Below are 20,017 nucleotides of genomic sequence, written 5' to 3' on the forward strand. Positions count from 1 at the left end.
GTACAGCAAAATCTCCCATGCATGCAATGTCTTGTCACGAGAAACTGACGCTTGATGCAATGTGTCTTTGTTCAAGTTGTCCAGTATTAATTTATTTCGTAGTTCATCAAAGAGCCAGCAGGAGGCGATCAAGGCTCACATTAGCCAAGCCGTAAGATGGAGCGTCATGTGCACTTCACTACCATGTCCTCGACCCCTTGACTCCTCGAACGGTAAGAACCTTTCTCAGTCATGTTAAAGAGTACCAGAACATTCCCATACACCCAAAATAAATGGTGATTAAAAAATAAAGGTCCTGATTTGAACCATAACTTTGTTGCCTGTTTGAAATAAAATCCCTTATTTGAAGTTGCACTCTTCTTTCACACTAACTTTCTGCCTCTAGGGACACTGGTGAGGGAAAAAAAAAGTATCCAAAACAGAAATAGATTCAGCTCATCTGTTGTTGTTATGAACCATACCCTTGAAATATAAGCTCAAGTTCAAGGTAAACAGTTAGGAACTCAACTCAACTTCTGTGATGTACCTTTAGAAACAGATCATTGTCAGACATGGTTCTGCAAGTAACTGAATGGTGATGCATCATCTAAAATGTTCTTACCTGGTAACAGTTAAAATAGGTCTGTCTGCCTAATATAAGTCAATTCTTGTGAACTTCATCAAACTACATTCACTTCCTTATTGGTTGACCTTACCATCACTATCATCAACTTAGCTCCTCGCTATGTTCATTTCCTGATAATGTGAAACATAGAGAGAACAAAGGGGCAGGTTTACATACTATTTTAAATTATTTCAAATACTTTAACTGGGCTTGATTTAAGCTTGCATGGCGCGATGGAACCAATAGGATAGTAGGAAAAGTGCAAACTCCGCCCATCTGGCACTCCAAGCAGGCTAAAGTAAACAAAGCAAGCTCAAAGTATAAAAAAAGATTTCAAGTAGTATTTGAACCCAGGTATGGAGAGAACATGGGGGTTGAGCAGTGAATTGTAGTTGCAAACTAAGAACCATCAGACACAGCTCAACCCAGCTGCAAGTTTGTAAGTACCCGACCCTGAATGCTCTTTTGAAGGTATGCCACAACCCCGCATGTGTCAGACCTGCCCCTGCTTCAACCAACTGACACCTCACTCCCCCTGCTTTCATTCTTTGTCTGAGAAAATTATATTCTGGGTAGGGGAAACGTTCCTTATTAAAATGCCTCTTGATGACTGACAGGTCGTTTAAGTTGACCTCTGTCTGTCTCTGTCTGTATGCTGGTCTGCCTGTCTGTTTGTTGGTCTGCCTTCGTGTCTGTTGGTCGGTCTGCCTGTCTTTCTGTCTGTCTGTCTGCTGGTCTGCCTGTCTGTCTGTTGGTCTGTCTTCCTGTCTGTTGGTCGGTCTGCCTTTCTACCTGTCTGTCTATCTCTGTCTCTGTCTCTGTCTCTCTCTTTCTCGCTGTCTCTTTCTCTCTGTCTCTCTTTCGTTCCTCATAACAGATAGTTTTGTATGGTCGTTCAGAGATCACTATGGCAACATCCACAGCAGATGTCTGTCTGTGTGTGGTGGTGCCGTGGAAATGTGTTATAGTAGTTGCAATAGTGCACAACTTCCTGTTAATTAGGTTTATATTTAAACATGCAAATATTCAAATATGTTTTGCCTTGCTGGCCCTCAAAACTTAGCATTTGTATTGTTGCAAATGTAAATTTTTGGGCTGGAGAAGGGTTTCAAATAGTTTTCAACAAATCGATTTGAGCTTCAATACACTAAATGGCACAAAATGGACACCCAAACTTTAAAACAGCGACCAGATACCCATAATGTAGTGCATCTTTCAACCCAGTTGGTCTAAACCATGCACGACCGAGCACGCCCCCATCCACATTGATGGGGCTTAGTGGAGGAGGTAGAGAGCTTCAAGTTCGTTCCTCTGTGTCCACATCACTAAGGAATCTCTGTCTCTCTGTGTCTCTCTCTGTGTCTCTCTCTGTGTCTCTCTCTGTGTCTCTCTGTGTCTCTCTCTGTCTCTCTCTGTCTATCTCTCTCTTTGTCTCTCTCTCTCTCTCTCTCTCTCTCTCTCTCTCTCTCTCTCTCTCTCTCTCTCTCTCTCAACTGCTTGGCATCCGACCGCAAGGCGCTACAGAGGGTAGTGCGTACGGCCCAGTACATCACTGGGGCCAAGCTTCCTGCCATCCAGGACCTCTATACCAGGCAGTGTCAAAGGAAGGCCCTAAAAATTGTCAAAAACTCCAGCCACCCAAGTCATAAACTGCTCTCTCTGCTACCTCATGGCAAGTGGTACCGATGCACAAGTCTGGAACCAACAGGACACTGAACAGCTTCTACCCCCCAAGCCATTAGACTGCTAAATAGTTAGTTAAATAGTTAACCAATAGCTACCCAGACTATCTGCATTGACCCTTTTTGCACTAACTCTTTTGACTCATCATATATGCTGCTGTTACTGTTTATTATCTATCCTGTTGCCGAGTCACTTTACCTCTACCTATATGTACATATCTACCTCAATTACCTCGTACCCCTGCACATGGACTCGGTACTTGTACCCCGTGTATATTCAAGTGATAATGCCCGAGAAGCAGGTTGTTGGATATATTGGCACGGGCGTTATTAGGCCGGATACGAAGTCGAGGGCCGACAAACCGTGCCAATATATCCAACAAACACCGGCTTCGAGGGCATTATCACTTTTATACAACGGGTTACCAACATATTCAAATAATGATTGACATATTTTCAGTAAAAACGTTATTTTTATTAATTTATTCGTACTATTTCATCCTTACACAAGATATAGTCCCGACACAAATCTAGGGTTGCTAGAGACTCGACCCAGTCGTTCAGTCTTTTTGTTCTGTATCTATAGATGCGACCCAGTCGTTCAGTCTTTTTGTTCTGTATCTATAGATGCGACCCAGTCGTTCGTTCTAAATGTTCCATTGCCATACTGGCTGGCTACGTTCTTCTCCCTTGCTTGGTATCTAGCCAACTACGGCTAATTTACAGTCACGTCAAAAAGTGCAGCCAGAATAACAGCAAAGTAGCTGCATTTGCATTTGTTTAAGCGGTTTTCTAGTTAGAATTATTCGGACACATCCATAACAATGAGCTTATGATGCGCGTCTTTGCCTGGCAGAGAAAATGTGCTCGCTTGTCAGGACACTGTTCAGACAAAAGAAAGACAATCCATGACATTCATTTGAGCTGATTTTAATAAATGAAACCATACATTCTCTTTGTTATCCACCACAGCTGACATAGGTATATCTACTTATTGTATGTCACATTTATCTGTACATTCCCCTGGATGGTGTATTGGTTGAAATATCTGTCGGAGCCTGTTCTACTACTTCTGCTGCATTGCTTCAGCCTTTTGGGTGTTGATGGTGCTGCAGTGTTCTATTTGTTTTCTGACAGGATGTTGCTCCATCTTTTTCTGTCTGTCAGTGACGGACGCCAGTAGCTATGGAGCGAACCTTTTCACCGATGCCCACTCACTGCTTCTAAAGCAGCATGGGCCAGTTTCTGGACCGTCGTGGTCCTGTGATTTGTGTATGTCGTTGTTCCCGCTGCCCTGCTGATCTTCGGTAGAAGTGCTGCCAAGATAGTTCACGTCCATCGGCTCTGACGTGTCCCAGATCGAGTCCCAGATACACTCTCCTCTCCTTGGGTGGAGATAAAATGCAAGGGCGTTCTCTATTATAGCCATCTATTTTTCCCATTCATCCATACTCATGCCGTCGAAAATATCAAAATAAATGTTCCACTCATCCATTTTAGTTTTCGCAACAAAGTATCGATTTAGCCAGTCAACTGAGAAAAAGGTTTGTGTGTTGCTATGACAACCAGCTCAATTTGCTGTCTGTCTCGTTCGGACACATTCATTTTATATGCGACGGTGGAGATCGCAATTCAATATTGAAACAATATTGAAAAAGTCGGAGAGACAAACAGCAAGGTTTATACAAATGTCTGCTGCTGAAAACCAAACGCTAGTGTAAAAGAAATGGGAGATAATGTCTAGATGAATTTTATAGTGGACATTAAGTTTATACATTTCCTGGCTGGGCTGATGAGACAGTGGATTGCGCAGTCAGATGGAACAGAGTAAATAGGCATTTCAACGTCATAGATTTAGCCCGTGGTAACTTGTGGAATAGACACCGGCTGGAATGCGGTTTTAACCAATCAGCATTCAGGATTAGACCCACCCCGTGGTATATAACCAAGTTATCGTTACTCATTGTGTATTTATTCCTCCTGTTATTATCTTTATATTATTATTATTTTTTCTCTCTGCATTGTTGGGAAGGCCCGTAAGGAAGCATTTCACTGTTGTTTATGAAGCATGTGACAAATAACATTTGATTTGATTTGACCATGAACCTCTCCATCTGGGTTCTATAAGTGCTTTACAGAGCAGTTAACCCCCAAAATTGCTCCAGGACCATTACAATATGACTGACCCTGTGCTTCTTTCAGCCTGTGTGTGTGTGTGTTACCTCGGGGGGTTGATGGGAGAAGAGTAAAAGACAGATGGATAACCATCATGCTATTCTTTCCTCCAACATGGATGGCCTACCTTGAGGATGAAGCAGAAGTCTGTGGGTGCTTTGTATTTCTGTTTGTAATCAGTGGTGGTGTAGATGTTGACTTTGTCAAACTGAGTGAAGCACGCCAGGTCCCTGGATGTCTGCCAAGGGAGAAAAACACGAGAAAACCTGGATATGTAGACTTAAGTCAAATTCAGTTCATATGGGTCATATTACTGGAGATGCAGTAAGTTAGTAAGGATTTCCTACAGTAGTGTTTTAGTGGGAAATGTCCCAACATGAATGAATGTGTGGAATGTGGACTTCCACACTAATTGTTTATTACTGGTTTACCTCAGTTCTATGTAGAAACAACACGTGTAAGTCTCTGTAAAAGTTCATAAATGGCCTGTATGCTGTATATCAAAAATACTTTCTATGTTTGGACAAGATGTTTATTGGACTTGCTGTGAAATCGATTTGATGGTCATTACGTCACTTCCTTTACCTTTGTCTTTCCTTTAGGCACATAGTATATCCCAGAAGCCCTGAGCAGGAAGTAGCGACGTTTCCACGATTTCTTCCCGTCCTCCTTCAGAAACAGCAGCCCCTCCAGGTCTGGGACGATGACAGAAGGCCCCTCAAAGTTTTCCTGGATTCAGACGTTTAAAATAAGGTGTGTGGAAGTGTTCGAGGGTTTGTATAAACCTGATTTTCTATAGAGGAAGGAGAACTCCTTCAACAATATATTGGTACAGTGAATGTGTTTACCGTATAGGCTACAGAGTCCACTATAGGTGTGTTTGTGATGATAACTCACCTTTAGCAGAAGTCCCTTATGGCTTTCTTTTATCTCATTCAGAAATTGTTTGTCTTTTTTCCATAGGTAGAATATCTTGGAGGTGCAAAGACAATGTCAGCACAGGGATCTCAGTAATATAGCTAAAACACAGTGCTTGGTTGCCAGTTTGTCTACTATAACCAACTCTTTTGTTTTGCTAAAAAGTTGGCAAAAAATAGAGACAGATGTAGCAACAATGCAACACGCCATGAGCTCAATTCACTGTTAAATTAGAAAGCACAGTTCACTGTTTTGTGTGAACTCTGGGCCATGTTCATAAGGGGCATGCAACAGTAAACGTTTTAAAACATTTTGCAACAGAAAACAAAAATGAACATTTCTTATTGGTGAGGTCCAGGTAGTTTCTCCCTGTTTCAGTTAATGTTATTCCGTTTGGTGCCGAATCAATACTTCCCAGGTCTCTACTGTACTCACCTGGGGGTCTTTGAAGAAGAGATATTTGTTAGGTCTCAGAAGGAAAAGGATTTGGTTTTCACTGTCTCGTGTCCATGCAGAAAGAGGCTCCACTAGATATTCATGGTCTTCAAATCCCCTTTCTGTTTTGAGAAAAAAATAGGAGCTTCATTGCTTTATGAAAATGATGTACATTCATCATACAATATCATATCTAAAATCATACCTCAAATACTTTGACTGCACTTGATTGAGCTTGCTTGGTGCAATGGAACCAATGGAAGAGTCCAAAAAAGTGCAAACCCGACCCAACTGGCACTTCAGCCAGGCTCAATCAAATGCTCAAAGTATTCGACAGAAACAAATACAATTTGAACCCAGGTCTGGTGTACGTGAGCCTCACCAGTCTGCAGCTCGGGGTTGGTCTCGCACAGGCTCCAGTCCACGCTGCAGTCGCAGTGGGTCTTCTCGAACAGATTATCCAGCACGTCCCTGACCGTCTGTCTCTCGTCCACCATCAGTGTCTTGGAGCTGCCATCGCTCATCATCACCTTGATCACCAACTAGAAGGTTGTACATAGGAACAACCGTAGAAATATAAAGTGCTCATTGGGGACACTCAATATGGCCACCGGCCCACCCATTCACAGAACATTGACTTGAATGGGGATAGCCATTCTAGTAATTATATTTATATGGGAAGAGCACCTCACAACGATTACTAGAGTGATGTGTATCTACACTCCCCTACGTATGTATTTGGACATTGAAGCGAACATTTTAAATGTGGCTCTATACTCCGGCATTTTGGATTTGAGATCAAATGTTTCATAGAACAGAATGTCACCTTTAATTCGAGTGTTTACCGTTTAGAAATGAAAGCACTTTAAGTACCTAGTCCCCCCCCCCCCCCATTTTAAGACGTCATAAGTATTTGGACAGATTTCACTTATAGTGTAAAGAAGTCAAAAGTTTAGTATTTGGCCCCATATCCCTGGCACACAATGACTACATCAAGATTGTGACTTTACAAACTTGTTGGATGCATTTACCGCTTGTTTTGATTGTGTTTCGGATGATGTTTTGCCCAATAGGACGTGAAATGAAAGGTTACATTCTGGATTGTTGCCTCATATGAAACATTTGATCTCAAATCCAAAATGGTGGAGTATAGAGTTGTTATTTACAATTTTAGCAGCACTGTCCAAATACATACGGAGGGGAGTGTATATAGCGTTTTCCTCCAACCCACAGTGCTATACATGATATAGGGGTAGCTCAACTCCTCACAAAGTGAGGCTGTTATAGCTGGTTTAGTGAAAGTAACCCAATATACCTTCTTAACTTTGGCTTCTTTTAGCTTCTTCAGAGCCAGCTTGATTTTGTCGGCTTTGGCTTGTGCTTCAGCTTCTCCCTGGAAAAATGAAGGTATCATTTTTAATTAAAAGAGCAAGAGTGTGAAGAAGTGCTACCGTTTACTGTATATTGGAAGTAAATAGCTACAAAAACAAAAAGGTTAAGATGCCTTGATATACAGAAATCGAAATATCTGCAGAACTCAAGGGCCTGCTGTTGTGTACCCCTGCATTTATAACATAAATAGTTATGTGTTCTTGCCTGAGACCTGAAGACTTACATTAGCTCCCCTGGCTAACGCCTAGGCTTTAGCTCAGAGGGCTAACACAGTCTTGTGGCGTGCAGGAAACCAGGGTCCAAACCCCAGTCAGTCACAGGATACAGTATATCTATTGGAAGTTACCGCTAGCTGTGGTTTGGAGGGTTCAGGTGGGAGAGAGGATGAGGAGGAGGATGCCAGCGATGACATTTGGGACAAGTGGACATTTTGTTGTGGGGTGGAGTAGTCAGACTGCTGTGTGTGGACATGTCCCGTCTTGGCTGCATTCAGTGTCTCCTCTGTCTCCGCCAAATCTGACCCCAGATCAGCCATCAGAGCGTCCAGGTCATGATCCTCTAGCTCATTTAGAGATTCTACCAGAGAGGAATATGGAAATTAGGGGGCAGGGTTTATCTGATCAAATAGGGATGCGGGTAAGCGTGATAACACAACTACTTCCCTTCTTATGAATACTTTTACCAGTCTAACTCATGTACTAGTCAAATGTGCTTAGTAAGGTTGCTATCGGCAAGCAGGGCTTGAAATACATTTACAGTATGTCATATGCATCAACTCTAAAGATAACATTTCCACTGTTTGCTGACCTAGTGTTGCATGTGTTTCTCACCGTTCAAATCTGCGAACCCAATAGAGAAGTTGCTTTCTCTCTGCGAGCTGCTGGATGACGTTTCTGAGGGATCCTTTTCATACCCAAAACTCTGTCAAGAAAAAGGTTTCAGATGAAGTTTGCATACAGATATTTTAGGACATGAACAGATAGGAACTGTATGTTTTATATACACTATTAGAAAATAGGGTTCCAAAAGGGTTCTTCGGCTATCCTCATAGGATAACCCTTTTTGGTTCCAGGTTGAACCCTTTTTGGTTCCAGGTTGAACCCTTTTTGGTTCCAGGTTGAACCCTTTTTGGTTCCAGGTAGAACCCTCTGTGGAAAGGGTTCTACGTGGAACTCAAAAGGGTTCTACCTGGAACCAAAAAGGGTTCTTCAAAGGGTTCTCCTATGGCGAAGTTTTAAATAGCACCTTTGTTTCTAAGAGTGTAGAGAACACTCCAACAATGTTTGCAGCATTTGTAAGTTAATTCAAAGAGAACCCTCCAGAAAAACATTCTGTTTTTTATTTTCTTCAAGGACGTCCTGGGAACCACGCTTATAAGGTGTGTGGAACACAGTCAAAATTCAGACCTTATACTTTTTATGTCAAATAAAAAAATTAAAAAGAAGAAAGCAAAACTTCTGCACTAAGGCAATGATGTGATTTCATACGGAAACGGATTATTAAAGCTGCAATGCAATGTTTTCATAAACATCCCCAGCAGGCAACTCCAGTAATCATATACTGTCTCTTAAACAGTCTATAGAACCGGGCGACCTGCCGACCTGCATATGATCTCCCCTGCCACACAACTGAAACCTGATGAACGTAGAGAGAAACATATGTTTTCACGTTCAAAGCCATGCTCAATGAAACTTTTAGACCTTTGAGTACATGGGGTAGAAAAATCCTGGATGGATTCTGAGGTCTGATTAGCCTGAATGCTCCCAGGCAGTAACCCAAATGATGTATAAATCCAATCATGGCCGTAATTGTAATTATATTTGATCCTCTTAAAATTCAGGAAGAATGATTATTCAAATAAAACAGTTTTTCTTCCTAATTTGGATAAGACTCTGTAGACAGTGACATAATATTTGTGGCTCTCCAATAGGATGACTATTGACCCATTCCGCAGCGTTCGATTTTTAATGTAACAACATTTAGGACCACTCCTGAACTTAGAGCTACAATCATTAAAGGGGAAGATCCATAAATTTACGACCTGACGTTAGATGGTCCCTCACCCTGAAAGTAGTCTATGGGCCATGAGAAACCGTAATCCATGTTTTAAACAGCCACTACAAACTTCAGCTAACTTTATCCACCGCTAGCAGTTAAAAATCAATGGAAGTGATATGGCAGCGTCAAACCCGATGTTGAGTTAATTCGGTCATGATTTTTTATTTTGATTCCTTTGTTGCCCCTATCACTTTCATTGATGTTTAGCTAGCGGTGGCTTAAGTTAGCTGAAGTTTGTAATGGCTGTTTAAAGAAAACCAAGCCATGGATTACAGTTTCTCCTGGCCCATAGACTACTTACAAGGTGAGGAACCATCTAACGTTAAGTTGTAAAATACTGAAATGTCCCTTTAAGAGGAGTTCAATGCACATAGGCCTGAGCCAGACTTCTATTTGTGTCAAATGTTTCGTCTGGCAAGCCAGATACATAATAGTGTAATGGAGGGCCAAAGTGCTTGAGGACGCCTCGCCACTATGACCTTAAAATGAGTGGCTTGCGTCCATTACTCAAACCAGATGATGTTACTTCATTTCTCATTATTCACTTTCACTTTATTCAATTTATTTGACAGGGACAGTGTACAATAATCACCATCTCCTCTAAATGTGCCAGAATTAGCCAAAAGGCACATTTCTAGCTGTAGTCCCTGGGTTACACCACTACACGGCTGAGTCTCAACAATAAAATAATTTAACACAGCTGCTGACCTACATCTGGTTTGTCCATTTCTGGTAGAACACTTCTCTGTTCTGATGAATCATGGGAAGTGTAGTTTATGGGTAAGAGTGGTCCCAGTGAGAACTTACCTGTGTTAGGAGGTCCATCTCTCCCAGCAGGTCAGTGAACATGGCGTCTATATCATCCATCTGTTACAGAGAACAAGCAGCCGTCGTTTAGACAAGAAGGCCATCAATGAGCCCTACCAGTGTAGACTGTTGAGGGGAGGATGGCTCATCATAATGGCTGGAACGGCGTGAATGGAATGGCATCGAACACACGGAAACCATGTGTCCATGTATTTGATACCATTCCACCTATTCTGCTCCAGACATTACCATGAGCCCATCCTCCCCAATTAAGGTTCCTCCAACCTTCTGTGAGCCCTACATACATAAACATGACATCATTGCGGTTGACATTAACACCAAGGACCATAATAGCTCAGTTGGTAGAGCATGGCGCTTGCAACACCAGGGTTGTGGGTTTGTTTTCCACGGGGGGGGCCAGCACTCACTAACTGTAAGTCGCTCTAGATAAGAGTGTCTGCTAAATGACTAAAATGTAAATTATTGTGACAGATAGAGAATAGGCCTACTCACCCAAAGCCACTTCAACTCGTAAAATCATAATTAAATGATATGTGTTTCCTAACCTTGAATGCAGTCTATGGACAAAGAAAGGCTGTAATCCTATCCTTGGCTTTTGCTGCCACCAACTGCTAATATTAGCACTTTGCTAACTGAAAAAACAATGTAAGTCAATGGTCCCCAGTTAGCATGTTTTAAATGTCCTGCCCATAGTACCACAGTGACTCTACAATGTGACGGCTCAAAGTGCTACAATGTTGCTTGGACACATTTTAATTAGAGGCTGCCAGACAATATCTCAATATCCAATCATTTCTGTGTAACAATTAAGAACCTTTACTGTGATTGTTTTCAATTAAAATGGTCAAAAAGAAACAAAGCTAGCGTCTTAGGAAAGAGCAATTTCTCAAGCAAGAATTTTGCTAGGACTGTCTGGGAGTGGTCTGAGTGGGGAGGGGGAAACTGAAAACTATCTGTTATTGGTTTGGAACTCTCTTTCTTATTGGTCTATTAACTAATTTACCGCCTGGTGATGTCACCAGGCAAGCCAAAACTCCATCCCAGCAAAACAGGCTGAAATTTTAGGCTGTCTTTTCAAAAAGCTCTTACACTAAAAGGGAATTATCATAATTTTCACAATTTCACAGTATTATTCAAATCAAATCACATTTTATTGGTCACATGCGCCAAATACAACAGGTGTAGACTTTACCGTGAAATGCTTACTTACGAGCCCTTAACCAACAATGCAGAGTTAAAAAGTAAGACAAATATTTGCTAAATAAAAAAAGAAATCGTAACACAATAAAATAACAATAACGAGGCTATATACAAGGGGTACCAGTACCGAGGCAATGTGCAGGGGTACGAGGTAGTTGAGATAATTGAGTTAATACAGCATGTACATGTAGATAGGGGTAAAAGTGACTAGGCAATCAGGATAGATAATAAACAGAGTAGCAGCAGTGTATGTGAAGAGTGTGAAAGTGTGTCGATGTGTGAGTGTGTGTGTGGCGTCAATATTCATGTGTGTGAGTGTGTGTGTGTGTGTGTGTGTGTGTGTGTGTGTGTGTGTGTGTGTGTTGGAGTGTCAGTGTAGTGTGTGTGAGTGTGTTGGAGTGTCAGTGTAGTATGTGTGAGTGTGTTGGAGTGTCAGTGTAGCATGTGTGAGTGTGTGGGTAGAGTCTAGTGCGTGTGCATAGAGCAAGAGAGTCATTGCAAAGAAATTAAGATACAAAAATAAATAATAAAGGGAGTCAATGTAATTAGTCTGGGCCATTTATAAATAGTAGCCATTTGATTAACTGTTCAGCAGTCTGATTAATGCCTTGGGGGGTAGAAGCTGTTCAGCAGTCTGATTAATGCCTTGGGGGGTAGAAGCTGTTCAGCAGTCTGATTAATGCCTTGGGGGGTAGAAGCTGTTCAGCAGTCTGATTAATGCCTTGGGGGGTAGAAGCTGTTCAGCAGTCTGATTAATGCCTTGGGGGGTAGAAGCTGTTCAGAAGCCTTTTGGTCCCAGACTTGGGGCTCCAGTACCGCTTGCCGTGCGGTAGCAGAGAGAACAGTCTATGACTTGGGTGGCTGGAGTCTTTGACAATTTTCTAATCAAATCAAATCAAATTGTATTTGTCACATACACGTGTTTAGCAGATGTTATAGCGGGTGTAGCGAAATGCTTGTGCTTCTAGCTCCGACAGTGCAGTAATAATCTAACAAGTAATATCTAACAATTTCACAACATATACCCAATACACACAAATCTAAATAAGCAATGGAAATAAGAATATATACATATATGGAAGAGCAATAACAGAGCGGCATGGACTAAGATACAGTAGAATAGTATAGAATGCAGTATATCCATATGAGATGAGGAATGCAAGATATGTAAACATGATTAAAGTGGCTAGTGTTCCATTTCTTAAAGTGGCCAGTGATTTCTAGTCTACGTCTATATGCAGCAGCCTCTAATGTGCTAGTGATGGCTGTTTAACAGTCTGATGGCCTTGAGATAGAAGCTGTCTTTCAGTCTACTGACCTCGCCTTCTGGATGATAGCGGGGTGAACTGGCAGTGGCTCGGGTGGTTGATGTCCTTGATGATCTTTTTGGCCTTCCTGTGACATCGGGTGCTGTAGGTGTCCTGGAGGGCGGGTAGTTTGCCCCTGGTAATGAATTGGACAGACCGCACCACCCTCTGGAGAGCCCTGCAGTTGCGGGCGGTGCAGTTTCCTTGCCAGGCGGTGACACAGCCCGACAGGATGCTCTCAATTGTGCATCTGTAAAAGTTTGTGAGGGTTTTAGGTGCCAAGCCAAATTTCTTCAGCCTCCTGAGGTTGAAGAGGCTCTGTTGCGTCTTCTTCACCACACTGTCTGTGTGGGTGGACCATTTCAGTTTGTCAGTGAAAGGGCCTTCCTCTGACACCGCCTGGTATAGAGGTCCTGGATGGCAGGAAGTTCGGCCCCAGTGATGTACTGGGCCGTACGCACTACCCTCTGTAGCGCATTGCGGTCGGATGCAAAGCAGATGCCATACCAAGTGATGATGCAGCCAGTCAAGATGCTCTCAATGGTGCAGCTGTATAACCTTTTGACGATCTAAGGGCCCATGCCAAATCTTTTCAGCCTCCTGAGGGGGACAAGGCATTGTTGTGGCCTCTTCACGACTGTGTTGGTGTGTTTGGACCATGATAGGTCCTTAGTGATGTGGACACCGAGGAACTTGAAGCTCACGACCCTCTCCACTACAGCCCTGTCGATGTGAATGGGGGCGTGTTCGGCCCTCCGTTTCCTGTAGTCCACGATAAACTCCTTTGCCTTGCCCATGTTGAGGGAGAGGTTGTTGTCCTGGCACCACATTGCCAGGTCTCTGACCTCCTCCCTATAGGCTGTCTCATCGTCGTCAGTGATCAGGCCTAACACTGTTGTGTCGTCGGCAACTTAATGATGGTGTTGGAGTCGTGCCCGGCCACACAGTCATGGGTGAACAGGGAGTACCGGAGGGGACTGAGCACACACCCCTGAGGGGCCCCCGTGTTGAAGGTCAGCATGGCGGATGTGTTGTTACCTACCCTTGCTACCTGGGGCGGCCCATCAGGAAGTCCAGGATCCAGTTGCAGAGGGAGGTGTTCAGTCCCAGGCTCCTTAGCTTAGTGATGACCTTGGAGGGCACTATGGTGTTGAACGCTGAGCTGTAGTCAATGAACAGCATTCTCACGTAGGTGTTCCTCTTGTCCAGGTGGGAAAGGGCAGTGTGGAGTGCAAAATAGATTGCGTCATCTGTGGATTTGTTGGGGCAGTATGCGAATTGGAGTGGGTCCAGGGTTTCTGGGATGGTGTTGATGTGAGCCATGACTTTCAAAGCATTTCACGGCTACAGATGTGAGTCATACGCGGCGGTAGTCATTTAGAAAGGTTACCTTGGCATTCTTGGGCACAGGGACTATTGTGGTCTGCTTGAAACATGTAGGTATTACAGACTGGGTCAGGGAGTGAAGACACTTACACAGTACATGTCCTGGTAATCTGTCTGTGAATGTTAACCTGTTTAAAGGTCTTACTCACATCGGCTACGGAGCATGTGATCATACAGTCGTCCGGATCAGCTGGTGCTCTCACACATGGTTCAGTGTTGCTTGCCTCGAAGCTGGTTGAGAGAATGCCAAGAGTGTGCAAAGCTGTCATCAAGGCAAAGGGTGGCTATTTGAAGAATCTCAAATAATATAAAATATATTTTGATTTGTTTAACACTTTTTTGGTTACTACATGATTCCATATGTGTTATTTCATAGTTTTGATGTCTTCACTATTATTCTACAATGTAGAACATAGTAAAAATAAAGAAAAACCCTTGAATGAGTAGGTGTTCTTAAACTTTTGACCGGTAGTGTACATCACATAAGACTGAAATATAACAAAACTGTTTGACATAGAAACACCGGATTTTCGGCAGCTTTTTTATTTTATTTTATTAAATATGAAATTATGAAAAATATTAATAACATTGCACACATGAGGCCACTAGGTAATTTGACTGTAGGAAATGGCTACCCGGTCTCCTACCCTTCATCTACACTGATTGAAGTGGATTTAACAAGTGACGTCAATAAGGGATCATAGCTTTCACCTGGATTCATCTGGTCAGTCTATGTCATGGAAAGAGCAGGTGTCCTTAATGTTTTGTATACTCAGTGTATATATATAAAACACAGGAAAATCCCATTGTTGACTGCACTGGGCCTTTAAGACAGAGGGCTATGCTGCACAATAAATGATCCCATAAGCAAAGTCTGATGCTCTTTGAGAGAGGCCTGTTCAGCTTAGCTACTGAGTTAGTCCATATGGAGAATGGGGAGTGTTTAATGCCAACGTTAGGTAAAAAATGCACCAGTACATGTGTAGCAGGCAGCTCTGGCCAAATAGATCATCTCTCCAAGGATGTTGTTTAGATAGGAGCACCGTCTCGCCAACATTGAGAGGCCTTCTACAACCATAACTCGTATGAACATCAAAATAACATAAGTATACCATATGTAGGGACATATTGAGGTTCCATAGTATGGAGTAAGGAATACATTTGAACCAAGTTCTGTTCGTTACTTTATGGTCCAGATTAGAACTTAAGTAAATATACAGTAACTTTCTTTCACTCTCTGGGTTCTTGTCCAGCCAGCATAGCTAACGCCTGTATAGTTAAACTCTATTCTGTTTTGCCAGACTAGTAAACAGACCATCCATTAAGTTGTAATGAGGAACAGGGAAAGGGGTGGGTGAATGGGGTAGGTATTGTTTCCATATGAAAGTAAAAAATGCTTTATGTAAACAAAGTGGTTTTTTTCTGGATCCTGATTCTGCTATATTTTGCCTGACAGGACCTCTGGGTTTTTAATGGGGGTGGAAATAACAAACTTGGCATTGTGACATATCGGGGGCTTGGAGACAACATGCTCCTCTCATGCCACTCAACTCAATCCATCCTGTTCTACCCATGGTCTCCCATTTTGTATCCCCGACCCCAGGCAATTGAACACAGCTTAGGGACGAAGTGTCTAGTGCGCAAGACTACACGTTTAGCTACTTCTCAAAAAAACTATGTTCACCTTTGACAAAGGCCCATACATCCACCCACCCAGCCAGCCAGCCAGCCAGCCACCCAGCCACCCACCCAGCCACCCACACAGACATAGACGTTCCACATAATTTTTCGTAGCTGTCTATTTACCACTACAAACCAATACTGGCACTAAGACCGAACTCAATGAGCTAGCAAAGAGGCTGCTTTCAGCTGCCACTGTGGTATGTGGGTATGTTACTTCTGCATTGACACATTAAGTGACACACTAAACAACAGACAGACAGACAAACAGACAGACAGAAAGGCCAACGCCTTATCATCAACAATGATTTATTGTGCAGAGAGAGAGAGATACAGTGCTTTTTGATAGTGACTGTAGGCTACATATGTTGAACGTTCTTGTGGTCAAATGCTCCCTCTGTTTTATAATTGAATACATAAGCAATTACTGGCTGCTGCTGCTGTAGGAAGACATGTGTTCGCTTTAAATGGGCAATCTGGGATTCAAAGTCTATCGTTAATTATAAGTCCAAAAGGGATGTACCAATCCCAGATTGCCTCTTTAACCAACGCTGATGTGTATGTTCAAGTATTTAACCCTAAACTGACCAATGGGCTGTATTTGTGATAGTAATGTACTGTAGTAGCACATCACAATTTCAGCATGACATGAAAATAATACAAATATGAGCAAATTCAACATCGCATTAAGAGCGACCACATCATTATCTTTGACAGTACCATGAAGAAGCATTAAAACCTCAAACCTTAAACCTTGAAAGAGTGTAATTCTAGACCGTGGGATAACATAACAGACGATGACGCTACAAGTAAAGCATCTGTTTACAGACGTATTAAGGAAGCAAAGTCATCAAAGTATCAAAGGACATACATTTAAAAGATAAACAGGATCCTGTCAAAAACTACCATAGCGCTTACCTTTTGTAGTCTAATGATCTCCTGGGTTACTCTCCAGTCATAGAGTCAATGTTAGATATTGTATCTGTAGTTCTTGCGCCTTGCACACGTGGGGTTGAACTGGAACTTGTATGAATACTGAGACTGACTGACAGGGGCTCTATTTCCTGTTCTATGCGGAAGTTGACCTTCACACTGTCACAAGACTCAGGAAAGGGCTTGGTACTGTATCTAAGCATGAGGTGGCTTTCTCTCCTAGTCTCCTCTCCTTAATCTGCACTGGTCTGAAGATGGTTAAAACAAAAAATGTTGGAAGCTTATTGTGAATTTGCTTGGGCCTGTCCAGATTTTGAGGGAGGAAGGTTTAATCGAAGATTTAATTTGACTGTAGGCGTGATTTTATACATGTTTTTATAACTGTGTCATAAAGTTTATATGGACTCTGTTCACAGTTTAAAATCAGGCATACATTGGTGTCAATGTTACAAGGAATGATACTGAATGCATCAGAGGCCATCAAATAACATCACAAGATGTAGCCTAAAGGGTTTGTCAGGGGTCAAAGTTCACAACAGTTCATCGGTTTACAGAGTAGACGTCAAAACACACGTGTGGTCCTGATAGCAATTCCTAATTAGGCTGAAAAATACCATATATAGGAGTATTCCTGTACACAGTCCTCTTTACTCCACAGTCACCAGAGTAAATTATGTGCTTGTGGTGGTTCCATTATTAAAGCCTGTGATATTTTTCATGAAAGCAAGCAAGCGGAGGAAACGTTCAACCACGGTTGAATTTCAAATGGAGGCTCATGCTTTTAACCAAAGCCACATGGCAGAAGGAGGATGAGGGAAATGGAGAGGTTGTAAAGCATACATAAAAGAGGGCAGATTTATTTTTTACGATTCTTTAGATTTGTATTTTAAAGTCTGTCGCTACGCACTTAATGTTAGAGAGGAGATCAAAGCTGCCATTCGCCCCTCAAAGCTGCCATTCGCCCCTCAAAGCTGCCATTCGCCCCTCAAAGCTGCCATTCGCCCCTCAAAGCTGCCATTCGCCCCTTGAGTAAATTTGATAATACTTAATTTTGGGGTCTGAAACATATACCGCCCCCTGTCGAAGTCTCAAATTATTTTTTGCTTTGGAATCAAGCTAATTAAAAATTATGAATAAAAATAGAAGAAGAAATAGCAAAGAGACATTGTAAATCAAACGTTAACTTGTGCTTTCATAATTAAGAGTAACTAACAGTACCTTTTGATTGATTTAATTTATTTCACAATTAATTAAAAACTAGACAGCCATACATAATTTTGTGTTTTGAGTTTTTGACCTTACAAACTAACTCACAGTGGGTAACAAAATTGGAGGCATGGGCGGATTGGCCATCTGACAATTCTGGCAAATGCCAGATGGGCCGAACCATCTTTTTTTGGGGGTGGGCTGGTCGAAACGGAAAGGTGGTGCCGAAAAAGTTAGAGCGACAAAAAAAAAGGCTCTTGAGGCAGACGCTGATAAATGTGTGAAATGAACAGACGTATTTTCTAAAAGTTCTGATTCTGCTGGTTCGAGTGCTGTGACTGTGTCTGTGCGGAGAAATGATGTTAGGCTTAGCACCGACAAATCAGCTTCTGCTACAGAAGACAGTGTAGGGAGAAAACTGAAAAAGACACACACACTAACCAGGTTTCCATCCAACCTTTCTATGTGAGGAAAGTACATGTTGGAATTTTCTTTTAACGCCAGGCCTGATGGAAACAGAACATGTGTCTGTAAACTTCACAAATGTCGACAAAACAAAATATGCTAGACAGTGTGGGATCTTTTTGTGTCTGTAAAATGTATTATGCGAGAAATGTCGGTGAAATGCTTTTATGCGCAAATATTGATACAATAACCATCATATCGAAGTAAACTTGGAGTCACGCGATGTTGTGTGGTCCTCCCATTACGACTTGTCGGGAAAGCATGCAGTTTATTAGGCTACAGATGAAATAAGTAATGATGAACTTCACAGGGTGGTGAAAGTGCAAGGTGATGAGCTTGATGCTCCTTTCCAATAAATATCGAGGGTCTTATTCTGGTGACATGATCATCGATGATTGGTTGCTATTTAACAAATAAAAATGATATTTTGTCCATAATAATCGAATCATGTACAGTGAGGGAAAAAAGTATTTGATCCCCTGCTGATTTTTAATGGTAGGTTTATTTGAACAGTGAGAGACAGAATAACAACAACAAAATAAAGAAAAACGCATGTCAAAAATGTTATAAATTGATTTGCATTTTAATGAGGGAAATAAGTATTTGACCTCCTCTCAATCAGAAAGATTTCTGGCTCCCAGGTGTCTTTTATACAGGTAACAAGCTGAGATTAGGAGCACACTCTTAAAGGGAGTGCTCCTAATCTCAGTTTGTTACCTGTATAAAAGACACCTGTCCACAGAAGCAATCAATCAATCAGATTCCAAACTCTCCACCATGGCCAAGACCAAAGAGCTCTCCCTCCAAGGATGTCAGGGACAAGATTGTAGACCTACACAAGGCTAGAATGGGCTACAAGACCATCGCCAAGCAGCTTGGTGAGAAGGTGACAACAGTTGGTGCGATTATTCGCAAATGGAAGAAACACAAAATAACTGTCAATCTCCCTCGGCCTGGGGCTCCATGCAAGATCTCACCTCGTGGAGTTGCAATGATCATGAGAACGGTGAGGAATCAGCCCAGAACTACACGGGAGGATCTTGTCAATGATCTCAAGGCAGCTGGGACCATAGTCACCAAGAAAACAATTGGTAACACACTACGCCGTGAAGGACTGAAATCCTGCAGCGCCCGCAAGGTCCCCCTGTTCAAGAAAGCACATATACAGGCCCGTCTGAAGTTTGCCAATGAACATTTGAATGATTCAGAGGAGAACTGGGAGAAAGTGTTGTGGTCAGATGAGACCAAATTCGAGCTCTTTGGCATCAACTCAACTTGCCGTGTTTGGAAGAGGAGGAATGCTGCCTATGACCCCAAGAACACTATCCCCACCGTCAAACATGGAGGTGGAAACATTATGCTTTGGGGGTGTTTTTCTGCTAAGGGGACAGGACAACTTCACCGCATCAAAGGGACGATGGACGGGGCCATGTACCGTCAAATCTTGGGTGAGAACCTCCTTCCCTCAGCCAGGGCATTGACAATGGGTCGTGGATGGGTATTCCATGACAATGACCCAAAACACACGGCTAAGGCAACAAAGCAGTGGCTCAAGAAGAAGCACATTAAGGTCCTGGAGTGGCCTAGCCAGTCTCCAGACCTTAATCCCATAGAAAATCTGTGGAGGGAACTGAAGGTTCGAGTTGCCAAACGTCAGCCTCGAAACCTTAATGACTTGGAGAAGATCTGCAAAGAGGAGTGGGACAAAATCCCTCCTGAGATGTGTGCAAACCTGGTGGCCAACTACA

General features: G+C 42.5%; 1 protein-coding gene across 1 annotated transcript in view; it reads right to left on the reverse strand.

The window, feature by feature from the left end:
- Positions 1 to 16,667, reverse strand: part of LOC311146357 (amyloid beta A4 precursor protein-binding family B member 1-interacting protein-like) — an 18,421-nt gene extending 1,754 nt beyond the window's left edge. Inside the window, exons 1-10 of the mRNA XM_084182844.1 lie at positions 16,584 to 16,667; positions 10,072 to 10,131; positions 8,037 to 8,127; positions 7,553 to 7,782; positions 7,130 to 7,207; positions 6,197 to 6,356; positions 5,815 to 5,936; positions 5,359 to 5,433; positions 5,047 to 5,190; positions 4,589 to 4,699 (exon numbers count right to left, since the gene is read on the reverse strand). Coding sequence (XP_084038970.1) covers positions 4,589 to 4,699; positions 5,047 to 5,190; positions 5,359 to 5,433; positions 5,815 to 5,936; positions 6,197 to 6,356; positions 7,130 to 7,207; positions 7,553 to 7,782; positions 8,037 to 8,127; positions 10,072 to 10,131 — 1,071 coding nt within the window. The 5' untranslated portion in view covers positions 16,584 to 16,667. The remainder of the gene's footprint in view (positions 1 to 4,588; positions 4,700 to 5,046; positions 5,191 to 5,358; positions 5,434 to 5,814; positions 5,937 to 6,196; positions 6,357 to 7,129; positions 7,208 to 7,552; positions 7,783 to 8,036; positions 8,128 to 10,071; positions 10,132 to 16,583) is intronic.
- Between the last annotated feature and the right edge of the window lie 3,350 nt (positions 16,668 to 20,017).

The sequence above is a fragment of the Coregonus lavaretus genome (assembly GCF_964263955.1).
Source record: "Coregonus lavaretus genome assembly, chromosome: 19".
Taxonomy (NCBI): Eukaryota; Metazoa; Chordata; class Actinopteri; order Salmoniformes; family Salmonidae; genus Coregonus; species Coregonus lavaretus.